Genomic DNA, 25365 nt, shown 5'->3' on the forward strand with positions numbered 1-25365 from the left:
GTGTTTTGTATTTGCACACCACATTGTGTTTGTTAGTGAATCATGAGGCATTATTTTGCAAAACATGTTTAGTTTGTTTGTGGAGTTATGGCAGGAAATTAGCTCCATAGTATTGGCTTTGCACACAGGCTGGTTGATTGACGTTATGTAAGCTTCTTTTGGCACGTGCTCGAATTTCCCAATGAAAAAGTGAAACGCAACAGCAGTTGGTGGAAACGCCCACAACCGAAAACAGACTTATCCCTCCCTTCTTTTGAAAAGAACGTCCAATCCTCTTTTCCGGATCTGCTCCTGAGTGTACGTTATACAAGCAACTCTTTAAAAGGGTCTCCTAATACATCCCATGTTATATCACATTTCCTCACTGTGGGGACGGTGTCTTAATGTGCCAGGCTCATCTGCAGATATCAATTCGGCAGTTTAAATACTTTGCAAAAAGACTCAATCATACATCTTTTTTGTGTGCACGGAGTATCCAAATAATGGCAATGCTGAATCATTTAACGACAGCATGCTGGAAGAAAGTTCAGAACGACCGGCTAAAGAAGCAGCTCTTCTTCATTTTCCGCGCCTTGCATAAGTCTGCAGCCAGCGATGCTTTTGGGATCTCCGCGGCTGGGGAAGGAGCCATGCCGGAAAGTGTTATCTCATCGGCGGCTGTCAGCGAGAAGCCCAGAATCCTGAGCCTGGAGGAGATGCCTGGACCCAGCACCCTCTCCAACCTGGTAGAGTTCTTCTGGAGAGACGGGTTCAGCAGAATTCACGAAATACAGGTAATGGTGTCCACAACCCATTCCTCTCTTTGTGCATTTTGTTTTGATTATTATTTTTTTTACATATAAAATCATTTCTTTGTGTTTCATTGAAAAATACAAAACATGTTATCTCAATTACAATATGAAAAAAAAGATTCCAAAAAGAAAACAGTTGCACAATTACACACACAAACTACAATTTAAGCATTAAAATTACCTATGACATTTGGAGCATTTTGCAAGAAGTTCATTTGTTGATTGCCATACATCCCCTGAAAGCCCTCAACCATTTATTTGTGGTTGTAAAGTTTCACAAGGCTGTTATCCTAGAGCTCACACTCATTGTATACAGCAAGGTCCAGTTTTTATAAAAAAATGATATGATTTATGAATTTCTTGAACCCATTTTGATTCAGATATGTTGATGAGAAGTCAAGTTACCTCTGCCAATATTCCCATATAAGCTTTATATAACTTTGGAGCGCTGTTTAGCCTCCTTTGGGACAAGCTAGTATGACAAAGGGACAATGGATTTCCACTGTAGCTTTTAAACTGAGAACCCACTACAGCCTTTAAAAGACCATACAGGTCTAGAGAGTTAATGGTCCTATTCTCATGGTGGTACAATATCAAAATGTGCCATTAATATATGAATTTAGCAACATTTTAAAAATCATACATGAGACAATCTTTTAAAAAAAGAAAGAAAAGAAAGACAGTTGCATCATCAAGTAATGTAATGGTTTTTTTCAATCCAATTTAAGGTTTTAAACCTGTTTATTTATTACTCTTTGAAGAATTTCTATACAATAAGAAATACACCTTTTATATGAAACAGCCCATAATACTATTTGAGAAAAGGCAGACATTTCTACAGTCAATATCTCGAACATCAAGAACCTCCCACCTTAGATAGATAGTTAGATAGATAGGTACTTTATTGATCCCAATGTGGGAATTGTTTGCGTTGCAGCAGCATTATAAAACAAGGCAATGTACATAAGAGAAATTTAAGACACAAGAAATAAACAGTCCAAAGTATTTCTGAAATAGAAATAAAATAGCATTAAAGTCCATTATCTTATAATCTTAATCTATATTGATTATTACCATTACTGGTAAGAGAAAACATTTGTATTTTTTTAAATGTTGGGGTTATATGTCTCATTAAGCAGTAACACGAATGTGCTTTGTCAGGCATACAGTCTATAATCCGTCATTACTTCAATCCCTAAATCTATCACGTTTTGAAACTTGACCCATTGGCATGGCATTGAACACAAATCTGCCCTAATGCATTCCATTACTTTATCCACATTTTAATAGGATAACACTTTCTTATTCAGTGAGCCTGACAAAGCCTTGCACTGTTTATAATCCAGTTTACTCATTAGTCTCACTACTAATCAGAAGTATTTTTATCCTTATCTTTATTCTTCAAGTTTATTATAATTCAATTTGTTTGCACTCTTGCTACATCTGCATACTCCCCCTGTAAACCGTTCAGCTATCTAAATGTTCAGCTCTTAAAGGATATTTATGCTATGTTGGGAAAGGTTCTGGCAGAAGATGAAGACTAAATAGTAAAAATAAATATAATAAGTATTTCGGGTTATAAACTTTGCCAGGCACACAGAAAGAGTATGTGTTACCCTGTGTGTCACACACTTGGTGCAGTGTACTCTTTATCAGGACAAGTAATTACTATCACTAACACGAAGTACTGTTCATCTTGTGTTAAAACTTGACTCAACTTGATGATATGACCCACACTGTATCTTATTTGCCATATCCCTTTCTATTTTATCCACTTTGGATTAATACCACTGTTATCCAAATCTTTGTAATTCTATGTGCCTGGTGGAGCCACACACAGTCTATTTTCTGGCAAATGTAAGCGTCTTATACTCATTTGACCACACATTTGGCCATGATACTAACTAGGCAGTGCTGACACAAAGTGTGCAAAAATTACACCAAATAATGCGGAATGATGAGGCATCAAAGGATATTACTTTTCTAAGTTATTTGCCAAATAGTTTTGACAAAAATCTCAAATAACTGCTATGATTTTCATGTTTACGTTTTGCCAATTGAGTGACTCTTTTTGGCAAAAGTTGCTTACAATTTCCCCCCTTCATTCATCATTTTAGGTAATAAACATAGGGGAATTTATGCTAGTTGTAGGCTTGTAACTGAGAAATCAGAATGATTTACACATTTGGCTTGGGGAACCTAGTCTATTGTTGTGTTTGCTAAAATAAATCGCGTTTTCTGCAGGTCTCCCTTGAAAAAGAGATCTATGATCTCAAGGGACAATCTGGATAAATAAAGGTTTGAAATGAAATGTTAAAATTGCTGTAAATATTTACTTAGCACTGGTAATCTTAACATTGGGATGCTCAACACACAATTAATGCACAGACAACAGTTAACCTCATAGCCAATATCTGCAAATTACATTACATTTTTATTTCATAAAGAATATGTCAGTCTGAATGTGAATATGTATTGTTATGTGTGACTCTTGCTTTATAGATGGAGCACAGTAAGAAGTTTGGAAAAATATTTAAGTCCCGTTTTGGGCCGCAACTGGTGGTCTCGGTGGCGCACCGTGACCTGGTGGCTGAAGTGCTGAGGGCTGAGGGCGTGGCCCCTCAGAGAGCGAACATGGAGTCCTGGAAGGAGTACAGAGACATGAGAGGCCGTTCCACTGGCCTCATTTCAGCGTGAGTGCCACTTCAAACTTAGATGAGTGATTGAATCTGCACAAAGACCTACTGAAGTTAATTACTTTGAGGTCAGCAGGATAATCCCTTTAGTTTCCATTATGTGTAGATGGGCACAGCACAACATTGCACACTTTGGCATACATACTTTTAGTTTTTCAACAGCTTCACCAGCATCACACTAAAATACATTTAATTTCGCTAACACTTTTGTCCAAAGCGATTTACAGAAAATGCAATTTCACAACAGCTCAAATCCTAAAAAAATGTATTTGTTTCTTTTTATATATAAGATAAGATAAGAAGTACTTTATTGATCCCAATTTGGGAAAAGTTTGCGTTGCAGCAGCATCAAAAGAGAAATTAAAAGACTAGAAATAAACAATACAAAATGTAATTTGTCATTAATAAAACAACAAGGTTGTCCAGAAATGCCTTGCATTACATTAAACAATGCCAACATGTCCTGCTTGTGTCTCTTGTGTGGTGTTCTCCAGGGAGGGAGAAGACTGGCTGAAGATGCGGAGCGTGCTCAGGCAGCTCGTCATGCGGCCCCGTGACGTAGCATTGTTCTCTGACGATGTAAACGAAGTGGTCGATGACCTTATCAATAGAGTTCGTATTTTGCGCACCCAGGAGTCTGACGGAGCAACTGTCCTTAATGTCAATGACCTGTTCTTCAAATATGCCATGGAAGGTTGGTAGAGATGCAACAGAGGTTGTGTGAATGAATTGAATGGATTTAAAAATGATGAAATGATGATGCACCTGTGTTACATTCGAGTTACACTTTAACATAGAAACAAGTGAGGAGTAAGGAATTCTTGTTGCAGCTTTCCAACTGCACCAAAAAGATTAATCCTCCTATCCCTTTTTTTGTCTTTAAAGGTGTGGCAGTCATATTGTACGAGTCCCGACTGGGCTGTTTGGAAAATGAAATTCCCCAGGAAACCCAAGACTACATCGGAGCGCTGCACCTCATGTTCAGCTCCTTCAAGACGACCATGTATGCAGGGGCGATCCCCAAGTGGCTGCGACCTGTCTTCCCCAAACCCTGGGACGAGTTCTGTTGCTCCTGGGATGGCCTCTTCAAATTCAGTGAGAATTTTACATGACAGCTACTTTAACACTGTTTGGTATACATGTTAGTTTTAGCAAACCATCTGCCTGCAGTAGCAACAGTGCTTTCTCATTCAACAGGTTTTACTGCAATTCTGTTCTCCGCTTCCAATAAGAATTTGTTGCAAAGATAACCCTTGAAAACATCACCAGGATTTGTTTACCAAGCTTTTCCAGAACAACAGGATACATTTACAACTGTTTTCAAATCCTCCACTTGGAAACATGCTTGTAATGATTACTACTACTACTACTACTACTACTACTACTACTACTACTACTACTACTACTACTACTACTACTACTACTACTACTACTACTACTACTACTACTACTACTACTACTACTACTACTACTACTACTACTACTACTACTACTACTACTACTATTTTGGTAAACATGTTGGATAATGTTTTGCCAGCTGTACTCCTTAAACCGAAAACCCTACTTTTTGTATAAGAGCCTTGCATCAATAGAAAGGAATGTTGATTTGCATATAAATCTCAATGCTCTGCCATGGGGTAGTGTGAGTATGGGGTCCCACAGTTGCATAACCTGTTCATTTTTTTCAATTCCCTCGCTACCCTCCTTCAACTCCCCCTACTTCCTCCCTTTCCATTCATCCTACCTTCTTTGTTGCTTTCTAATTCAAGGTCAGATTCACGTCGATAAGAGACTTTCGGAGATTAAGGCCAAAGTGGAGCGGGGAGAGGAGGTGAAGGGGGGGATGCTCACACACATGCTCGTTACCAGGGAAATGAACTTGGAGGAGATCTACGCCAATTTAACGGAGATGCTGCTGGCTGGGGTCGACACGGTGTGTGTTTTGTGTAATCCCTGTGTGTGTGTGTGTGTGTGTGTGTGTGTGTGTGTGTGTGTGTGTGTGTGTGTGTGTGTGTGTGTGTGTGTGTGTGTGTGTGTGTGTGTGTGTGTGTGTGTGTGTGTGTGGTGTGTGTGTGTGTGTGTGTGTGTGTGTGTGTGTGTGTGTGGTGTGTGTGTGTGTGTGTGTGTGTGTGTGTGTGTGTGTGTGTGTGTGTGTGTGTGTGTGTGTGTGTGTGTGTGTGTGTGTGTGTGTGTGTGTGTGTGTGTGTGTGTGTGTGTGTGTGTGTGTGTGTGTGTGTGTGTGTGTGTGTGTGTGTGTGTGTGTGTGTGTGTGTGTGTGTGTGTGTGTGTGTGTGTGTGTGTGTGTGTGTGTGTGTGTGTGTGTGTGTGTGTGTGTGTGTGTGTCTTGGGTTTCAAGGGTTAGGTTTCTGGCGCCACATCCATTCCTGTGTAGCTGTGCCAGCGTCAGGTCAGAACAGTGAATCGGAGGTTACATAGTATCCCTCTGACAAACTTGTTCTCACTCAGCTTTAGTTTATTTTCATATGTCATTGTCTGTTATATCTACACAGGGGGGCTTTTGTCTCTTTTATTCTCCTCCACCAGACAGCTGTGCTGAGCGTTCATGTGCTTCTAAATTAAATAGATATTGTACTGTAAGTTGTTAGGACTGTAGGTCTATTGTCAATGAAGTGCATTTCTTTTTAGGTGCTTGTGTATCTGTGTATACTGTGTGCACATTTGCACTGTTCCTACCTAATTTGTTGGGGGTACTGTCAGGTTAATGATAATTATGAGAGCAGACTCTTTTGTTCTGAGCTGGGGGCCACAGGATAAATGGGTGTGTGTTTTTGTTTAACTTGTTGCAACGGCCAAGTCCCGGTAGGGGGTGGGCTTAACTAAGCCATTACCTGACCCCATGGTGTATTACCCTTACTCGGCACACAAGAGAGCTGTCAAGACATGTTAGCCACAGACAGAATTATAGCACAGACTGACCAGAGGTGCGATGAGGGGGACAATAAAGAGCTTGAGGAAAAGGGAATCTTTCAAGAAACAGGAAAAAAGTTTGGGACTAACGTCATCGGGGGGCTTAAGACGAATCATTGGTGTTTTAAATTGAAAAAAAGATGTGAGAGATTTAAGGGGAGAGGTCCAGGCCTTTCTGAGCTGTTACATGATGAGCTTTTGTCATATGATTCCTGTCCAGCTTTGTCTGAGGTGTCAACAAGTGTCTGTCCCTGTCTGATTAGATTAGAGTAGGGGGGAGAGGGAGGTGGGAGACACAACAGTGAGAAGGATGATAAGACCTGTGATACAGTGAAAGAGACTATTTTGATCATTAGTCTACTCGTCTTCTACCAATCCATGTCATAAAATGCATGGTTGGAAAAGTAAAGAGGCCAGATGAAAAGATGGGCAGGATATCAAGAAATTAAGTCAATAGTAGGCTAGGGCAACAAGCTAACAGCACAGTGAGTAAAGATAAGATTTCATAAAAGAAAATATAACGCACTATAATTGACCTATCTGCCTACGTTATTGAAATTAAGATGTCTGTGAGATTTGAAAAAATAACAGTTTGGCAGAGTTGAGAACAGAAGATATATAATAGAAGTTGGCAGGGCACTACCAATCTGTGAGATTGGGCAATAGCGTGTCAGAGTTTGAGAATTCAAGTTAAATGTAATTGGATTAATACCTTTGTTTCTCTAATTAATCAGGATTATTTTAAATCTGCGGTATCCTTATATTATTTGAGGTAATCTACTCACTGTAATGCTATTAAGTGTATAGGATTTGGCTGAAAAGGGCGAGTAAGGCAATCAGTAGGGATAAGCGTCTGGGTGTGAAAGCTGGTCTCAAGAAGCTGGCATAAGAAGATTTTTTGAAATTCAGTTTTTCCACTCTAATTTTTGTATACATGAAGATGCTTCTAATATAGGGACATACAAATACACACCGTTATGGTTTTTTCAAGTGCACACATGCACATACAGATACAACATCCTAACTCTTTATCATCGTGTATTGCAAAAGTATCAAGAAAAATATCGGCATACATTTTCCAAAGAGATTTCAATTAAGAACAAATGAACAATATCTCAATCTCAATCTTTATTTATTTATATAGCACATTTAAAACAACCTTCAGTTGACCAAAGTGCTGTACAGGCAATAACTACAATATTAAATAACACAATGGGAGTACAATAATAAAACAATAATTAAAAACATTAAAAAGCACAATAACTAGAAACATATAAAAAGAAAACACATACAAATGTAATGTTCAACTAGTATTAAAAGCCAGTGCAAAGAGGTGAGTTTTTAGCTGAGATTTAAAAAGTTCAATAGACTCAGCAGTCCAGATATGTACTGGGAGGCTGTTCCACAGTCTGGGAGCTGCAACACTGAAAGCCCTGTCACCTCAGGTTTTTTTCCTGCACCGAGGAACCACCAACATATTTTGCTGAGCTGATCGCAATGCTCAAGCTGGAGCATGGCGGTGCAACAACTCAGACAGGTAATGTGGTGCCAGTCCATGCAATGATTTAAAAACAACAAGTAAGTACTTGAACTGGATCCTGTAACTGACAGGAAGCCAATGAAGGTCTGCCAAAACGGGTGTGATGTGGTCATAACGTCTCTTCCCAGTAAGAAGGCGTGCAGCCGCATTTTGGACCAGCTGCAGGCGACGGATCAAACACTTATCAACACCAATATACAGGGAGTTACAATAGTCTAAACGAGACGTTATAAATAGGTGGATTAGCTGTTCAAATTCCTTACTAGGAAGATAGGCTTTTACCTTCCCCAGAAGCCGCAGCTGGAAGAAGCTTGTCTTGACAACTGAGCTTATTTGTTTGTCGAATTTAAAACAGTTGTCAAAGATGACTCCAAGATTTCTGACAGAGGGACGGCTGTAGGAGGCTAATGGGCCGAGTACACTATTAAAGCCATCCAGGAGTTCAGACTGTCCAAATATTAAAATCTCTGTCTTGTTTTAGTTGAGAGTCAAGAAGTTGATTTCCATCCATGATTTTATGTCTTTCAGACAGCTAAGCAAGGCAATCCTAGATTCCTTATTTGCTTTTATAGGCAGGTATACCTGCAAATCATCTGCAAAGCAATGGTAAGAAATGTTATGCTTTTTAAAAATTGACCCCAGAGGTAGTAAATACAGACTGAACAAAATGGGGCCTAGGATAGAACCTTGAGGGACCCCATACTAGTGGAGCAGCTGAAGAATACTGGCCAAGATGGTCCTTTCTGACAGATAGGATTTAAACCATTTTAGGACATTACCTTTAATTCCAACACACAGTTCAAGGCGTGATAAAATAATTTGGTGGTCAATGGTGTCAAAAGCAGCAGACAAATCTAAAAGCACAAGCACAGCAGAATTCCCAGAATCAGCAGTTAAAAGAAGATCATTCAAAACTCTTAGAAACCAGACTGAAACTTCTCTGATATGCAGTTTAAAACAAGGTGTGACTGCAGTTGCGCTAACACAACCTTCTCTAGGACTTTAGACAGGAAGGGAAGCTTAGAAATAGGTTCTGTTTTTTGATAAGAGGCTGCACTACAGCGTGTTTAAAAAAGGTTGGAACGCAGCCTGAGGTCAGAGAGATATTTATCAAAGTTAAAATATATGACCCAATAGTAGTAAAATGTCTTTCAGTAGTCTCGGAGGAATACTGTCTAAGGGGTATTGTGAAGGTTTCAATTTTTTAACCACATCAGATAACTCGGGCAGTGAAACCAGGTCAAACTGCTCGAAGACAGCTGAGCACACAGGAGACACAGCTGGGTCTAAGGTGAGAGGAGGAGGTGAAGATCTGATGGCCAAGACTTTATCATTAAAAAACTGAAAGGAACTTTTCACATAGAGTAGGTGATGGCACAACACAGGGAGAGTTACAGGGATTTAAAAGACAATTAAGAGTGGTAAAAAGGAACTGGGGCCTATTTTCTGTTACAATATACTACAAATTAAAAAAGGAATGTTGAGAGAAATATTCAAAATACACTTTTGTTTTTCACAGACATCCTTCACCCTTTCATGGGCCAGCTACCTTTTAGCGCGGCACCCACATATACAGCAGCAAATCTACACCGAAGTGACCAAAACTCTTGGACCGGGAGCAGTGGCCACAGCAGACGATGTCTCTCGCCTGCCTCTTATCAGAGGGCTGGTCAAAGAGACACTCAGGTACACACTGCGTTGGTTTTGAATTATTAAGCTTTTTTCTTATTGACAAAGTCTTAGGTTTCGCTTTTGGTTTGCTATAACTTGCAGTGAGTGAAAACAACAGAGCAATGGTTTAATAGACTTTATAAATTAGGGCTTGACTTTGTTAAATATTTTCACGAGTAGATTTAATTTCCCCCTGTGTTGCACCCCTCCCTGGGAGCAGGCTTTTTCCAGTTCTCCCTGGCAACGGACGGATTACCCAGGATGATTTGGTGGTGGGCGGATACTTCATCCCCAAAGGGGTAAGACTGAAAGAAAGAATAGATGTGATTCCTCATGTGTGTAATGTGTATGTGCTGAAGAAAAAGCGTCACCATGAAAGTTAGCCAACAAAAACATGTCAGGGGAACCAGATGTAACACGATCCAGCATTGCTCATACACCTTTCTGTTCCTTGGTCTCATACACATGCATGTACAATAGCCCAGCAGTTTCCTTACATAACTGACATTTTGTTGTCTGCTCATTTCACTAGACTCAGCTGGCCCTTTGTCACTACTCCACGTCTTTCGATGAAGAGAACTTCCACGATTCTCTAAACTTCCAGCCGTCTCGCTGGATACGGAAAGATTCCACAGATCGAGTGGACAACTTTGGCTCAATTCCCTTTGGCTACGGCATCAGGAGCTGCATCGGCAAGAGAATAGCTGAGTTAGAGATGCATCTGGCTCTCACAAGGGTAGGAGAAATAAATAATTGAATATATTAAATTAATAAATAAATACATCTAGTTATGTAAACAAATGAAATGTAGCTGAATGAGCTTCTGAGGCAAGGCAATTTTATACATAGAGCACTATTCAGAAATATGATGTGCTTTACAGTGGCTTTAATAGATAAATCACATCAAACACACAAGAAAGCTGCAGTAACAATAACAACAACAAAATCACAATATTGTTGTTATCCCTGATTTAAATGAGCAGATTCGACAGACCTCGGGTATTCAGGTGTTTCACCACAGGGATCATATACACAAAAAGCCTGCTTTGTGCATCTGATAATGGACTTGCCTCTATCCTGGTTCTGTTAGATCTGAGTGCTGCCTTTTACACTATTGACCATAACATACTACTCCAAAGATTAGAGTTCTCATTCATAACACTCCGTTCGATGTCTCACTATTGCCCCTTTCACACCAGCGCTTTTTCAGCTCCGGCTCGGAGCTGGAGCCTGAAAAGCGCCGGTTTTTCCTGTTCACACCGCAGCGGCGCCGGCTCTTAGCTCCGGAATCCGGTTCACTTCCAGCTCCAAAAAATTGTCGGTCTAGAGGCAAGAGCTTCGGAGCTAAGAGGTGGCGTCGCTTACGTCTCTCTTACGTCGAGGCGTGCAGGAAACTAAACCCACCTCCCCTGAACATGGGTCGACTGTCATGCCTGCCTACAAGCAGTAGTGCTTATAAACACACTTTATAAAGTCAGGCAACACTAACCAGGCTTCGTGTGATTCTGTTTATTTGTACCTTACTTTGACCATCCGTTCACTGTTATTGATCATTGTGGAGAGAGGCAGACGTTTTGTTTTGTATTATAGCAGCTATCGGATGGAATCAATACATGGGCTGCACAGGTTGTCGTGTCCGACTATCACAAGTAGAATCATAATAAAAATACGCCGGTAAAATGTGCCTGTAGAAAACGGTTTATGCCACAATAGGATAGCAATAGCAAGTAGTCAGTTTAGCTTCGGTTGCTATTCTAACATCACCCATTTTATACCAGAGAAACTTTCATAACAGCGTTGTGATACCAAACAGCGTCAATTCAGACTGACACACATTCACTAGGCTAAGGGGAACTGGGGATATGTATCAGCTGCTTGTGTGAGTCGGACAGTGAATACTTTAGAGCGGCCGCTGCAGTGTGAGCTAACCGGGAGCTAACGGAGGAGAATAAACTCCCGTGGAAGAGCAGCCAACACTGCAGCGGTCGGTAAATGCTGCAGAAACACATTAATAAACAATGAACCACGGCACTCTGGAGCAAAGTATAAGGTTGGAGAAGTCGTTATTCAATGTATTCTGGCTTCGTGTGATTTAAAAGCAACACGATCATCGACCCGACGCAGTTCCCCGTTGTTGTGAGCGCCGTAATGCCGTTGGGGAGCAAATCAGCGATGTAAACGGTGACGTCATGACGCAGCAGCGGCAGCACCAGTCGGGTGCTGGGCGGTGTGAACAGAGCGGGAGCAGAAAAGGGAAACCGGAGCTGAACCAGAAAAGATCTAGCTCGGAGCTAGAAAGGGAAAAGCGCTGGTGTGAAAGTCGCATATGGGATGCGCCTCTGCAAACAGAAGCATCAATCTCATTACGCCAATCCTAATTGGCTGGTGATCTTAACGTCAACGTCAGGGAATCCACCCACCCTTTAAGTAGCTTGCGCTACGACGCAGCGTCATTCGAACACCTCTTCTCGCCTCAGAGCACATCTCGATTGATCAGTAACCGGGCTAGCTTAACGGTCCACAGACTCAACCCAAAGCTAACATTCGGTCGACGGGCGCTTGCCGGTTACTTTTTTGCTTTGCAAGAAGACTGAGCAATATTAACACACCAGTTAATATTGTAATCTGCCTCGCCGTTTCTTTTCTTCAAGCTAACATACCTGTTGCTAGTTTTTTCTTCCCACCACACCGACACCACGGTAAAGAGGACGTTCTCTTTTCTCTCTCACACCAGGGGAGACAGAGATAAAAAAAAAGGTATTAACACACCAGTTAATATTCTTTAAAGAATAAAATCTACACCGTCGCCTTTTTTCCTTTCGGACTAACGGCAAGGTTGGATTTTTTTCTCAGTAACGTACCTGTTACTAGCGTGTCCACTCCACGCCGACACCCCGGCGATCGAAGATGGACCCTTCTCTCCCTCACACCAGAGGAGTCAGGGACTCGGAGGCTCGGCTATGCGGCTGCGGGTTTAAGATTTCAGGCACAGACTCACACCAGGTCTGCTCGTCCTGCCTCGGGCTGGAACACGCCCGGGAGGCTATCGATAACCCCGGCTCCTGCTGGGCATTGTACCCGCTTCACCATTAACCTGTTAAGCCCGAAGGCGGGGACCCTGTTTTTTTTTTTCACGACACTGTGTCTCAGGGCATCTTAATATTTAAAAACCTATTAATGTGTTATACCAGATTAACGAGAAGAATCTCAGCTAACTGACTATACGAACCATTTTTACCGAAACAAAACACAAGTCTCACGTTAGCATTAGCCCTTAGCTAAAACGGGCAGATGCTACTTCCGGTGCTAACTAGCAAAAACGATCTTTAAAACTTAATATTTTCTGCACAAACTACATATCACCTGAAAGCTGATACTCCACAGATTATTTTATTATAAGTATCATCACTGTAGGACACAAACTCACTGAGATATCAGCCAGAACAGAGAAGAAAAAAAACAACAGTTTTCAAAACCATAACAATAATTATGTCTTACCGTTGCTGTTTTGTGATCAAAGCTCGTGTTCAAGGGAATAAAAACGCTGTTTAAGGTTAATCCAATGTCTATTAGTCACTTTAGAATTGTTCCTGATAATCTATCATTACATTCATGACAGCAGAGTAGGTATAACGTTTCGCAGTCCCGAGCTAATGCTGTCTCACGTGCTGTTTACGCGAACCTCTCTCTACTTGACGTAAGTGTTTAGCGGGACTTACTAACTGTCACTCGATTCTATTGGCTCTAACGGTTCAGAAAAGGTGTCAATCACCCAAATCGACCAATGGGTTCCAAAGATATGATCCTGCGTAGTACTACGCCCGCTCCGGCCAGTGTTGCCAACTTGGCGATTTTCTCGTTAAATTTGGCGGATTTCCAAACCCTCCGGCGACTTATTTGTGTCAAAAGCGACTAACGACTAATCTAGCGATTTATAATGGTGTTATTAGCGACTTTTCTGGTGTTTGGAGACTCACATTGTTCTGCAGTTAACGAGCCGCGGGTGCTGCCGTGAGCCCCGCCTCCCTCCCATAGTACTCACAGGCGCTCAGACTGACAGTTGCCTGGCCGCAGCAGAGCTGCTGCTGCAGTCAGAGCAGAGAGGAGACAGACAACCACACTCCCCCGCGTCGAGACTGCAAATGAATTGCGCATGCGCCAACTGCCAAGCCGTCCTGGTTTTGAGCGGGATTTAAATGTTGAATGTAAATGTTTCTTCACTCACTTTCACACTATAATACATAACTGCCTTTGCTTTGCTTTGCCTCACACAGCCTCAGTCACTCAATCACCTCGTCCACTGTGTGTGTGCCTCTCTGTGACAAGCTAAACATCATGGCACAGTCTAAATTGTATTCTCAAAAATACAGAAAGGAGTGGGAATCAAACCTTGAGTATAAAGGATGGTTGAAGCCATTTATTGGAGATGACACACGGGCATACTGCCTTTATTGTAAGGGGGATTTCTATGCCAAACTGTCATGTTAAAACCCCAAAACATACTCAAAAGGCAAAGACATTTCTGATCTACTGTCGTCTGGATTTAACTCCGGTGGTTTCAAGTTTTGATCCTTGAAGGGTTGGGAACGTTTTTTGCCTACAGCCGCCATTACATGATATGCAAATTAGGCGATGACGTCATTTAGCGACTTCTGGTGACTTTTCGGACAGCCAATAGCTACTTTCCTTACTATGGAGTTGGCAACACTGGCTCCGGCTCCATTACGCATTACGCAGCCAGAAGGGAGAGCTTCACCACCGAGGCGAGCAGGTGCTAGAGATGCTAGCTGACGATAGCTCATACCAGATGACTCTTCGTCGGATGATGAAGATCTCCTCCAGCCAGACCTGGATCCGGACAGTAGTGACTCGGATGTTGAACTTCCACCACGGGAAAGGTATGTAATCTCTCTGTTTTTATATATTACTTATGTGTTTGGTGGAACTGCGTCACAGTGCTAGCTTAGCCAAGAAGCTACAGGAATGATTAGGCAAAATGCTAAATAGTGTTACTTGTCTTTTTGGAGTTACATTTTCTAAATGAATGGCCAGTGAATGAATATATACATGTGTTTACTTATTTATTTGGTGTAATATTATTCATTTATGGTCCAATATTATCCTTTTTATATATTACTTTTATGTTTGGTGGAACTGCATCACAGTGTTAGCTTAGCCAACAGGAATGATTAGCCAAAATGCTAAATAGTGTTACTTGTCTTTTTGGAGTTACATTTTCTAAATGAATGGCCAGTGAATGAATATACATGTGTTTACTTATTTATTTGGTGTAATATTATTCATTTATAGTCCAATATTATCCTATAAGTATAAGCCAGTGAATTAATCTAATCTCTTTGTTTTTCCACATTTGTTAGATGAGGAGTGACCCCAGCAGGACAAAGCCACACACCCAGAAGACTTTCAGGGAGCAGCTTGCTGCAGAATTGTTGGAGTTTGCTGAAGGCCCTGCAGAAGGCCCTGCACCTCCACCACCTCCTCCCCCTCCTCCACCACTCACATGCATGTCCGAGTATTATGGGGAAGATGCCACCAAGGTCAGGAAGAACTGCAGGAGGTGCCTAGATGCTGGACTCAAAAGGGTGAAGACACCTGTGTACTGCAGGAAGTGCCAGGTCCCTCTGTGCTTCACTGTCAAAAAGAACTGTTTCAGGGAGTGGCACGACCTAAATACTGGAACATTCAGGTAGGTATAAAGTTCAGGTAGGTATAACGTTTTGCGAGTGTTTATTTAAAAAAAAATACTTGTTGTTTTTATATACCTAGTGTGATTTTATTGTATAGTGTGTTGGTAAAATATTTGTTGTTTTTACAAACCTACAGTGTGGTTTTATTGTATAGTACATTGGTAAAATGTTTTGACATGCCTATAGTGTGTTGGTAAAATGTTTGAAATAAATCTGCCCGAGTTGGAGTCAAATGTTACCTATGTTTCCGTTTTTTTTTATTGTGCAAGTACACCTACACACAATGACCTACAGTGTGGTTTAATTGTATAGTGCGTTGGTACAGTTACATACACACATAGCTACACTTACACATACACACCTACACATACCCACACAGCTACACACACCTACACATACCCACACAGCTACACTTACACATACACACCTACACATACACACACCTACACTTACACACACCTAGTACACACACACTCACACACACAAAAATATATTTAAAAAAAAATTATTTAAAAAAATATATCTTTTTTTTAAAAAATATTTTTTGTTTTGTTTTGGGTGGAATGGATACCTATAGTGATGATTCAATGTAATACAATGATTTTTATAGTCTGGTACCTGAAAAAGGTCAAATGGCACTGATGGAACCAAATGTGCCCAAATGTGCCCAAAGCTTATTCCGCCTGGACTTTTTTTTCATAAACCTCTCTAAAAAAGTCAAATGTCACTTGTTTTGCCTCAATCTTGATACAGGGTACTTATTATATGTTATACTTTGGATTTCTAAAGCTTTTAGGCTACTAACCCATCATTCAAGGTTGGTCTTCACTATAAGTAATGGGTTTTCTTTAGGCGGAGACAGGAATTTACATTTTTTTTGCTATGTTCCATCTGAATTTACTCTGACACAGAAAAATCTATATTGATTCTGACACTACTACATCCAACTCACAGATGTAACCTTGCTTTGATAACAAAAATTATTCATATAAACCTTTTAGAAGTGAAGTTATAGTCATTTGTTCTGGGCGTGTCATTTTCGAGCCTGAAACCTGAAAAACAGGCTCGGGGCTTAACAGGTTAAGAGCCTCCGCCGACGGTTAGCACGCCAAGCTAGCTTGTCGGGACAGGACCCCCTCATGTCCGCTGATTCGCCGGCCGGCAATCAAGACATGGTGGCGTCCGCCGCAGAGATTGAGCCCCGCGCTGTGTCAGACTGGGGCTCAACAACAGCGACAGCCGCTGAACCGGAGCCCCACACCGTTTCAGGCTGGGACCCGGTGGCGGCAAGAGCCGCGAGAGCGGAGCCCCGCGCTGTGTCAAGCTGGGTTTCCCAATTGGACCTCACCATGGTTCCACCCGCGGAGGATGTCCTGGAGTTGGACTATATGGAGGACGAAGAGGATACCTCTGAGTTCCTCCTGTCTGACTCGGATGAGGATGACATCTTCATTTCATCGGCTCAGGCTGCAAAGCCGGGAGCGATGTCCGCTCCCCCGGGCGAGAGCACACCAGCTTCGCCCGTCGTAAGCATGGACTTGCAGGCCGTGTGTCAACGCGCTGCGTCCACGCTGGACATCCCATGGCCTGAAGTGGCCAAGGAGACCACCAGATCTCGCTACGAGGGGAAGAACTTGCCCCAAGCAGCAAGGACGAAGAGGCAGCTCCTTCCAGTCTTTCCGGAGATGCTGGACAAGGTGTCGGTCTCGTGGAGAGACCGTCCCTTTAGCAATAAGGCCCCAATCCAGGGTGCCTCCTCCCTGGACTGTGACGGTATGGAGAGGCTCGGCCTGCTCCGCATGCCACCCATGGAACCGCTGGTGGCAGCCCACCTCCAACCGAGGCTGGCTTCGACACCGAGCAGGAACCCCAAGCTACCGGCAAAGGCAGACCGGTTCCAGTCAGCGATGACCGAACGGGCCTATAAAGCCGCAGCTTTGTCCGCCAGGGCACTCAACGTCTCCTCGCTGCTGACCGCCTACCAGGCGGAGCTCTGCGAAGACATGTCGAGCAAACCTGAGCCTGCCGTGTGGGACGAGATCGCAGCGATCACGGACATTTGCCTCCGTGTGCAGCGCTGTGCAGTCCAAGCCACGGGCAAAGCACTGGGAATGATGATGATGGTGGTACAGGAGAGAGCCAGGTGGCTCAACCTTACGAACCTTCCAGACCGGGAAAAAGAGGATGTTCTGGACATGCCTATTGTTCCCGAGGGCATATTTGACTCCGCTCTAGCTTCAATGCAGCTGAGATGCGAGTCAAAAAGGAAGGGAGACGAGGCTCTCCAGCTCTGTCTCCCCCGAAGGGTCCAGCCGCCACCTCCAATGGTCCCGCGGCAGGCCTTCACTCAAGCTGTCTCACATCCTGCCTGGTTCAAAAATACCGAAGCAGCAGAGACCGCAGCCCGTCCCGGGTCCCCAGCCCAGGCACGAGGCAAGAGCGAGCTGGCCAAGAAAATCTCCGGTTCCGGCAGCTGCCGCTGACCCAGGTTTTCAGCCACCAGGCGAGGAAGAAGAAGCGGGCGGCCTGACAGCCTCCTCTCCTCTCCTCGATGAAGGAGCTGGAAGTTGCCTGTTCCCCAGCTCCAGAGCACGTTCCAGTGTTGGATGCTCATGTGTTTTCGTGGTGCCACCATGCCCCCATCTTCCCGCCGCCTCGAGTGATGTCAGAACGTCATCCTCAAGTTTCGCGCCATCAGGGAAATGGACTTAACATCGAAGACAGCAAGTTCCGCTGCCTGTTTAAGTCACACAAACACATGTCATCAATGTTGTTTCAAAATAAATCTTTTTCCACTGTCGTTTCCAGGCTTGAAGCCAAGGGCGCAGTCAATAAAAATGAAAATAAAAACAATAAACAGTCTGTCGTCTGCCACTCTTTTGAGAGTGGCTACGGCCTCTCTCAAAAGGCGGACAATAGACGGGATTGTGAAGGCACCACCGCCACACGCATGCGCAGTGTCGGCCGGGGTTGTCAACCTGGGGTACCACCGTGTTCAGACACTAGAGGGCCCCATAACACAACAAATAGAGACACTGAGGGCAGACGACAGAGCTGTGACATCTCCGCTCGCTTTGAGAAGCGAAAAGTGGAGGATGCTCACAGATTCTGCTTCGGTTTTCAAGACAGTAACACGGGGCTACAGGCTCCGATTCGCTGTCACCCCCCCTCACTTCTCGGGCATTCTGTATTCACAGGCCCGGGGAGAGTCGGCCCATATTCTAGAGCAAGAGATTTTCTCGCTACTAGAAAAGAAGGCTATATCGATAATACCCGCCGAACAGAGTCAGAGCGGCTTTTATTCAAAGTATTTCCTCGTTCCCAAACGGGGAGGGAACGGAATTCGGCCTATACTAGATTTGAGAGCTCTGAACAAATATCTCAAAAGATACAAATTCAGAATGCTCACTCACACATCTCTGTTGCGTCTCGTGCGCCAAAACGACTGGTTCACATCAGTCGACCTGAAAGATACGTATTTCCACATCCCAGTATATTACCCACACAGGAAATATCTGAGGTTCGCCTTTCAGGGTGTCTGTTACGAGTACAGAGTACTTCCCTTCGGTCTGTCTCTCAGCCCGCGAGTGTTTGTACGGTGTACGGAAGCCGCGATAGCCCCGTTAAGACAACAGGGTATTCGCCTGGCAACTTATCTGGACGATTGGCTCCTTCTCGCACAGTCGGAGCAAGAGGCTATTACGCAGACGAATGTCCTCGTAAAACACCTGCTCGACCTGGGATTTCGTAATAAACACAGAAAAGAGCATGTTGTCTCCAGCCCAGACTGTACTCTTCCTGGGCCTACGCCTGAATTCGGTGCCCTTTACAGCCCGCTTGTCAGCAGAGAGAGTGAAAGCCTTCAGGGCTTGCCTCGCTCATTTCCAGCCACGCAAATATGTTCTCTTCAGGTCATGTCTGCGGTTGCTGGGGCTCATGGCGTCAGCCATTCTGGTGGTACGACTGGGACGCTTACACATGAGGGAGTTTCAGCGCTGGGTAGCTGCCCTCAGATTGGACCCCGCGCGTCATGGCGCGTGGAGAGTGATGGTCACTATGAAATGCGTAATGGCACTGCGCCACTTGCTACACCCGACTTTTCTAGTACGGGGCGGGCCTATGGGTGCTGTCCTATCGCGGAAGGTGGTCACCACAGACGCATGTCTGACGGGCTGGGGGGGTATATACGAAGGTCGACCTGTGAGGGGTCTCTGGAGCAGAGACCTCCAACGGTCACACATAAATTATCTGGAGCTTTTAGCGGTGTTCCTCACCCTGAAACACTTTCTGCCTTTTCTCAGAGGACATCATGTCCTCGTGAGGACAGACAACACGACCACAATATCGTATATAAACCGCCAAGGGGGTTTGCGTTCTCTCCAGTTACACATGCTGGCACGCAAACTGATCTTATGGAGCTGCGGACGTCTCCTCTCTCTGAGAGTGACGCACGTACCAGGAGTGATGGACCTCGGGGCGGATCTGCTGTCCAGAGGTGCACCACTATATGCAGACTGGACTCTACATCCAATGATTGTGAGTCAGCTGTGGGTGCGTTACGGCCGGGCCGCGGTGGATCTGTTCGCATCAAAAGAAAATGCTCAATGTCAGTTGTTCTTTTCAATGCGCGATTTAAACGCACTGTTAGGCGTGGACACGCTTGCGCACGTTTGGCCTCCGGTCCTTCTGTTCGCGTTCCCACCCCTGGCTCTGATACCCCCAACTCTGGCCAGAGTGAGAGAACAACGCCACACACTTATCCTGATGGCTCCGCACTGGCCTGCAATGTACTGGCTGGCAGAGATATATCAGGCTGCTGTGCGGGCAGCCGTGGCAGCTCCCACTACGCAGGGACATACTGTCTCAGGCGGGGGGGACGATCTTTCACCCACACCCAGAGCGCTTGGCACTATGGGCCTGGCCCGTGAGTGGTACAATCTGAATACAGTGGGGCTCCCTCAGAAGGTAATAAACACTATTCTGAGTGCAAGAGCTTCCTCCACCAGGTCTCTCTATGACTGTAAGTGGAGGGTGTTTGAGGAGTGGTGCCTTCAAAAGGGACACATCTCTTTTCAATGTCCTGTCGGGGTGATTTTATCATTTCTACAGGACTTAATTGATAAACACAGAGCTTTCTCTACGATCAAAGTGTACCTGGCTGCTATTGCTGCATGCCATGTGGGCTTTGAGGGAAAGACGGCTAGCCAACATCCTTTGGTCTGCCGTTTTATGAAAGGGGCTCGCAGGCTCCTCCCTGTTTCCAGGTCACTGGTGCCCTTATGGGACTTGGCAGTGGTTTTAGATGGGCTCACTCGACCTCCATTTGAACCCCTGGAAGAAGCTGACATGAAACACCTGTCACTGAAGACAGTGCTGTTACTGGCTCTGGCATCTGCCAAGCGAGTCAGTGACATTCATGTGCTCTCTGTACATCCTTCATGCACTCAGTTTGCCCCGGGGCAAACGAGAGTGTTGCTGAAGCCCAACCCTGCCTTTATACCTAAGGTGGTTGGCTCATGTACCCCCATTGACATTGTGGCATTTCCTCCGCCGCTGTGTTCCTCTGAGGAACAGCGGCCGAATTTGCTGTGTCCAGTTCGTGCTTTACGCATCTATATGGACAGGTCAAAAGAGTTTCGTTGTAATGACCAACTCTTTATATCCTGGGCTAACCCTCAGAAGGGCAAGCCCGTTACCAGGCAACGGCTCTCCCACTGGATTGTGGAAGCGATTGCTCTGGCTTATACGAGTCAGGGTTTGCAGGCACCAACGGGCCTGCATGCTCATTCTACTCGTGGACTGGCTACATCCTGGGCTTTGATCAAGGGTGTTTCCATCCAAGACATTTGTGCAGCAGCGAGCTGGTCCTCGCCGCTCACTTTTGTCCGCTTTTACAGGCTAGATGTCTCTGCTCCAAGTGTGGCCCGCGCAGTGCTGGGTCCCGTGTTGAGACAGAGTTCTACCTGTTAAGTTCTGGTTGTTTTGGTGATTTTCGAGATAAGCATGTCTAGCAATACGGGAGTTTCAATATCCCATAGTGAGACATCGAACGGAGTGTTATGAATGAGAACTATAGGTTACTTACGTAACCCCAGTTCTCAGAGTAACATGAAGTGAGATGTCTCACCAGACGGCCCTTCTTGCTAAGGCGAAGCGAGAAGAGGTGCTTATTTTTGAATGACGCTGCGTCGTAGCGCAAGCTACTTAAAGGGTGGGTGGATTCCCTGACGTTGACGTCAAGATCACCAGCCAATCAGGATTGGCGTAATGAGATTGATGCTTCTGTTTGCATACGCGTTGAGGCGCATCATATAGTGAGACATCTCACTTCATGTTACTCTGAGAACTGGGGTTACGTAAGTAACCTATAGTTTTTGATAGGTATAAGGGGAACTGCACTAAGCTGGTTCAGGTCTTATCTATCAAAACGGTCTCAGTTTGTATCTGTCAACGATTAATCCTCATTACAAACTACAGTCAGTCATGGAGTACCGCAAGGGTCTGTACTTGGACTCATCCTGTTCATCATATATATGCTACCATTGGGCAATATCATAAGGAATAACTCCATACATTTTTATTGTTATGCAGATGATACACAATTGTATCTATCAATTAAACCAGATGTACAATTTCCATTAGTTAAACTGCAAGAATGCCTCACAGACATAAAGACATGGATGACCAGCAACTTTCTATTATTAAACTCCCACAAAACAGAAGTCATTATAGGCCCCCAGCACCTTCGGAACGAATTGTCCAACAACATAATTTATTTGAATTGTATTACCATGACCTCCAGCACCACGGTAAAAAATCTTGGTGTTATTTTTGACGAGGATTTGTCTTTTAAATCCCATATAAAGCAAATTTCAAGGACTGCCTACTTCCATCTACGGAATATTGCAAAAATCAGGCACATCCTAAATCACAACAATGCAGAAACACTAATCCATGCTTTTATCACCTCCAGGCTGGATTATTGCAATTCCCTTTTATCAGGCTGTCCAAACTCATCATTAAAGACCCTTCAATTCATACAAAATGCTGCAGCACAGGTTTTAACAGGAACAAAGAAGATGGACCACATCACTCCTGTTTTAGCAGCATTGCACTCGCTAGTACAGCGTACAGTTAAGACTGGTTTTAAACCCCCTTTTATACATCCTCATGCACCCTTCGTTTTATGGAATTGTATTTATTGTACTCTAACTGTGTTTGTGTCATTGTGTTATGTTTCTTTTTAATTTGGTATTTTCACATTGATCTTATAAAATACGTTTGTTGTTTTTACATTACCAATTGTGTTTGTTGACTTGTGAAGCCCTCTGAGACAAATAGGATTTGTGATTTTGGGCTATATAAATAAACTTGAATTGAATTGAAAAAGCTGCAATATTTAAAAATAATGCAAACAATAATTAATTTATGAGGAAGCTTGACCGCTCCCAGCTGTGCTACTAACAATTTAATAAAAACACAATTGCAAATGTTCTGATTAATATCTTCTGATTGACATGTCTGTGTCTTTGCTCCTTGTACAGCTCATTCAAAAGTTCCACATCTGCGTTTCTCCTCTCACTTCTGAAGTCAAGTCCAAAACCCATGGCCTGCTCTGCCCTGCCGACCCCATCAACCTGCAGTTCATTGACAGAGAAAACTAGTCTCACACTCCACATGGTATACTGTACTGTGTTTGAAATGATACCATTCATTTAACTTTTATTTCTTTATCTCGTCACAGATTTTAGGTACCGAGCGAAGACTGTTTTACTTATTTCAAAATAGTGTGCGGGGGGGAGGAAATTATTACAATCTATATACTCACACTTCCTTTCCTGCCTAAGTTAAATCACTATATCAAACGCATTAGATACACAAAAACAGCTTTTCTATTTTCAATTTAAAAATTATAATCATAGGAATGTTTTTCTTTTTAAATGAAAAGGAACTTTTCCTGTGATTCAGAACAAATTAGTTTCTGTTGCCAACCAAATAAAGCAAAAGTGGATTCTTTACTCAGCTAATTAAATACATTATGTATCTATTTGTGTTTTTCACACTATGTACTGGTTCAAAACATCTGTAGACTACACTGTTTATGATTTTTCAGTAAATACAATCATTTAGCCAGAATATCTGTTACATCATGATTTTATTAGGATAATGTATATAACAGTTTGTGCAAGAGGAGACCATTTGTAAGACTGCAGTTTTATAAGGATCACTTTGGTTTGTATAGAGGAAAAATAATATTTTAATAACTTTTTATTTATCTGCTCTTTTTTCTTTCTCTACCATTTGTTACTTTAGCTCCAATAAAACGTTGGAAAACAATAAAGATCTAAATATTATTATAAACATTGTGTTTGTCGTGTTTGTCCAATTGCAATGTATAAGTCCACAATACTCACATAAAGTGACAGTGTGGGCAATGTAAGCGGATGACATACAGGAAGCCAGTGTAAAGACTTCAGAACTGGAGTGATGTGATCCACTTTCTTAGTGTTAGTGAGGACTCGAGCAGCAGTGTTCTGAATTAGGTGGTGAAGTCCATATGGGCTTGGCTTGGCAACTGGAAGGTCACCAGTTCAAGTCCCGGCAAGATTAAGCGCTACCGTGGTGTGCAAGGCACTGTTCCCTACACTGCTCCCCAGGCGCCGTTCATAATGGCAGCCCACTGCTCCTAACACTAGGATGGGTCAAATGCAGAGAAACCATTTTGTTACGTAGTACCTGTACTGTGTAATGACAATAAAAGTGCAACAAGAAGGTGAGCGGATGGTTTCTGCATGTGTGGTTCCCACCGTGAAGCATGGAGGAGGAAGTGTGATGGTGTGGGGGGGATTTTCTGTTGTCACTGTTGGTGATGTATTCAGAATTCAAGGCACACTTAACCAGCATGAATACCTCAACATCCTGCCAGCAAAATATAAATCATATTCTGGATTCTTTAACAATTGTTTTGTTTACTAAATAATTCCATATGTGTTCTTTTATAGTTTTGATGTCTTCAGTATACATCTACAATGTAGAACAAATTAAAATGAATACAAAACTTTGAATGTGTGTCCAAACTTTTGAATGGTAGTGTATGTACCCAGAACACACATTGACGTAGGCCTATAGGCGAACTGGTACTCAAGACCACACTGGATCATTTCAGGACTTGAGCAGGCAGCTTTCCAGAATTCTCCCTCGAGGGAATTCTCCTTGCGCTTTGGACTTTTTGATCCTGCCGACAACTTCGGACACAATGCAAATCAATGTGCTCTACAGTGGCATATAAAAATGTTATTTACATAGAATACATTGAAAATAAATGATCTAATTTATTGGAAAGCTGTAGTAAGCAATTTTATTTCGCATTGTTCATCCTAACACTCAGTCCTGCACAACCCTCCGAATTCTGCACATTGTTACTGCACATATTTCATTTTATTATATATATTTTTATCATTGTTTTATTTTTATGTATATTTGTTTATTTATGCACCAGAAACACCAAGATAAATTCCTCTTTCAATTCTACTCGCACAATTAAAAAAAAAAAATTGTTATTATTTTATGTGGTATATAACATGTTGCATTGTTGGAGGAGCTCGGGACTCAAGATTTCCTTTGCCATTTCTACACTGTAGTTAGTGTGCATATGACATTAAAGCCTTTGAATCTTGAAACTTTGATTTGAATCTCTTATGTGTTAAAACCTACTTGGCAATAAACATGTTTCTGATTTCTGATTCTGATTATTTGTATCCCTGATATAAACGAGTTGACAGATTCAACAGACATCAGGTATTAAGGTTTTCCACAGTTGGGGACCAAACAAAGGAAAACGTACTTTGCTTGGTTTTGACCTTTGTACCTGGGTCCGCGTACCCCCATTTGAGAACCACTGACCTAAACCATACATAAATTAATATATTTAAGCCAGATGCATATTTGTTATGCATGTTATGTTATTTAATGAAAAATGTATCTCAATTAACTTATTGAATCCTCTTTAACGTACAAACATTTGCTTTCAT

General features: G+C 43.0%; 1 protein-coding gene across 2 annotated transcripts; it reads left to right on the forward strand.

The window, feature by feature from the left end:
- Positions 1-19: 19 nt before the first annotated feature.
- Positions 20-25042, forward strand: LOC117548060 (cytochrome P450 27C1). 2 transcript variants are annotated; one of them, XM_034219018.1, is made up of 10 exons: positions 20-773; positions 3294-3484; positions 3982-4181; positions 4373-4582; positions 5257-5420; positions 9475-9641; positions 9847-9925; positions 10159-10362; positions 22879-23014; positions 23648-25042. In XM_034219018.1, the coding sequence occupies exons 1-9, from the start codon at positions 384-386 to the stop codon at positions 22996-22998; spliced, it is 1725 nt and encodes a 574-aa protein (XP_034074909.1). In that variant the 5' UTR covers positions 20-383; the 3' UTR covers positions 22999-23014; positions 23648-25042. The 2 variants fall into 2 exon arrangements, with proteins under 2 accessions (XP_034074909.1, XP_034074903.1); XM_034219012.1 differs by having other exon boundaries at positions 21-773; positions 22879-23695.
- The last annotated feature ends 323 nt before the right edge of the window (positions 25043-25365 follow it).

This window comes from Gymnodraco acuticeps, unplaced genomic scaffold (assembly GCF_902827175.1).
Source record: "Gymnodraco acuticeps unplaced genomic scaffold, fGymAcu1.1, whole genome shotgun sequence".
Classification (NCBI taxonomy): Eukaryota; Metazoa; Chordata; class Actinopteri; order Perciformes; family Bathydraconidae; genus Gymnodraco; species Gymnodraco acuticeps.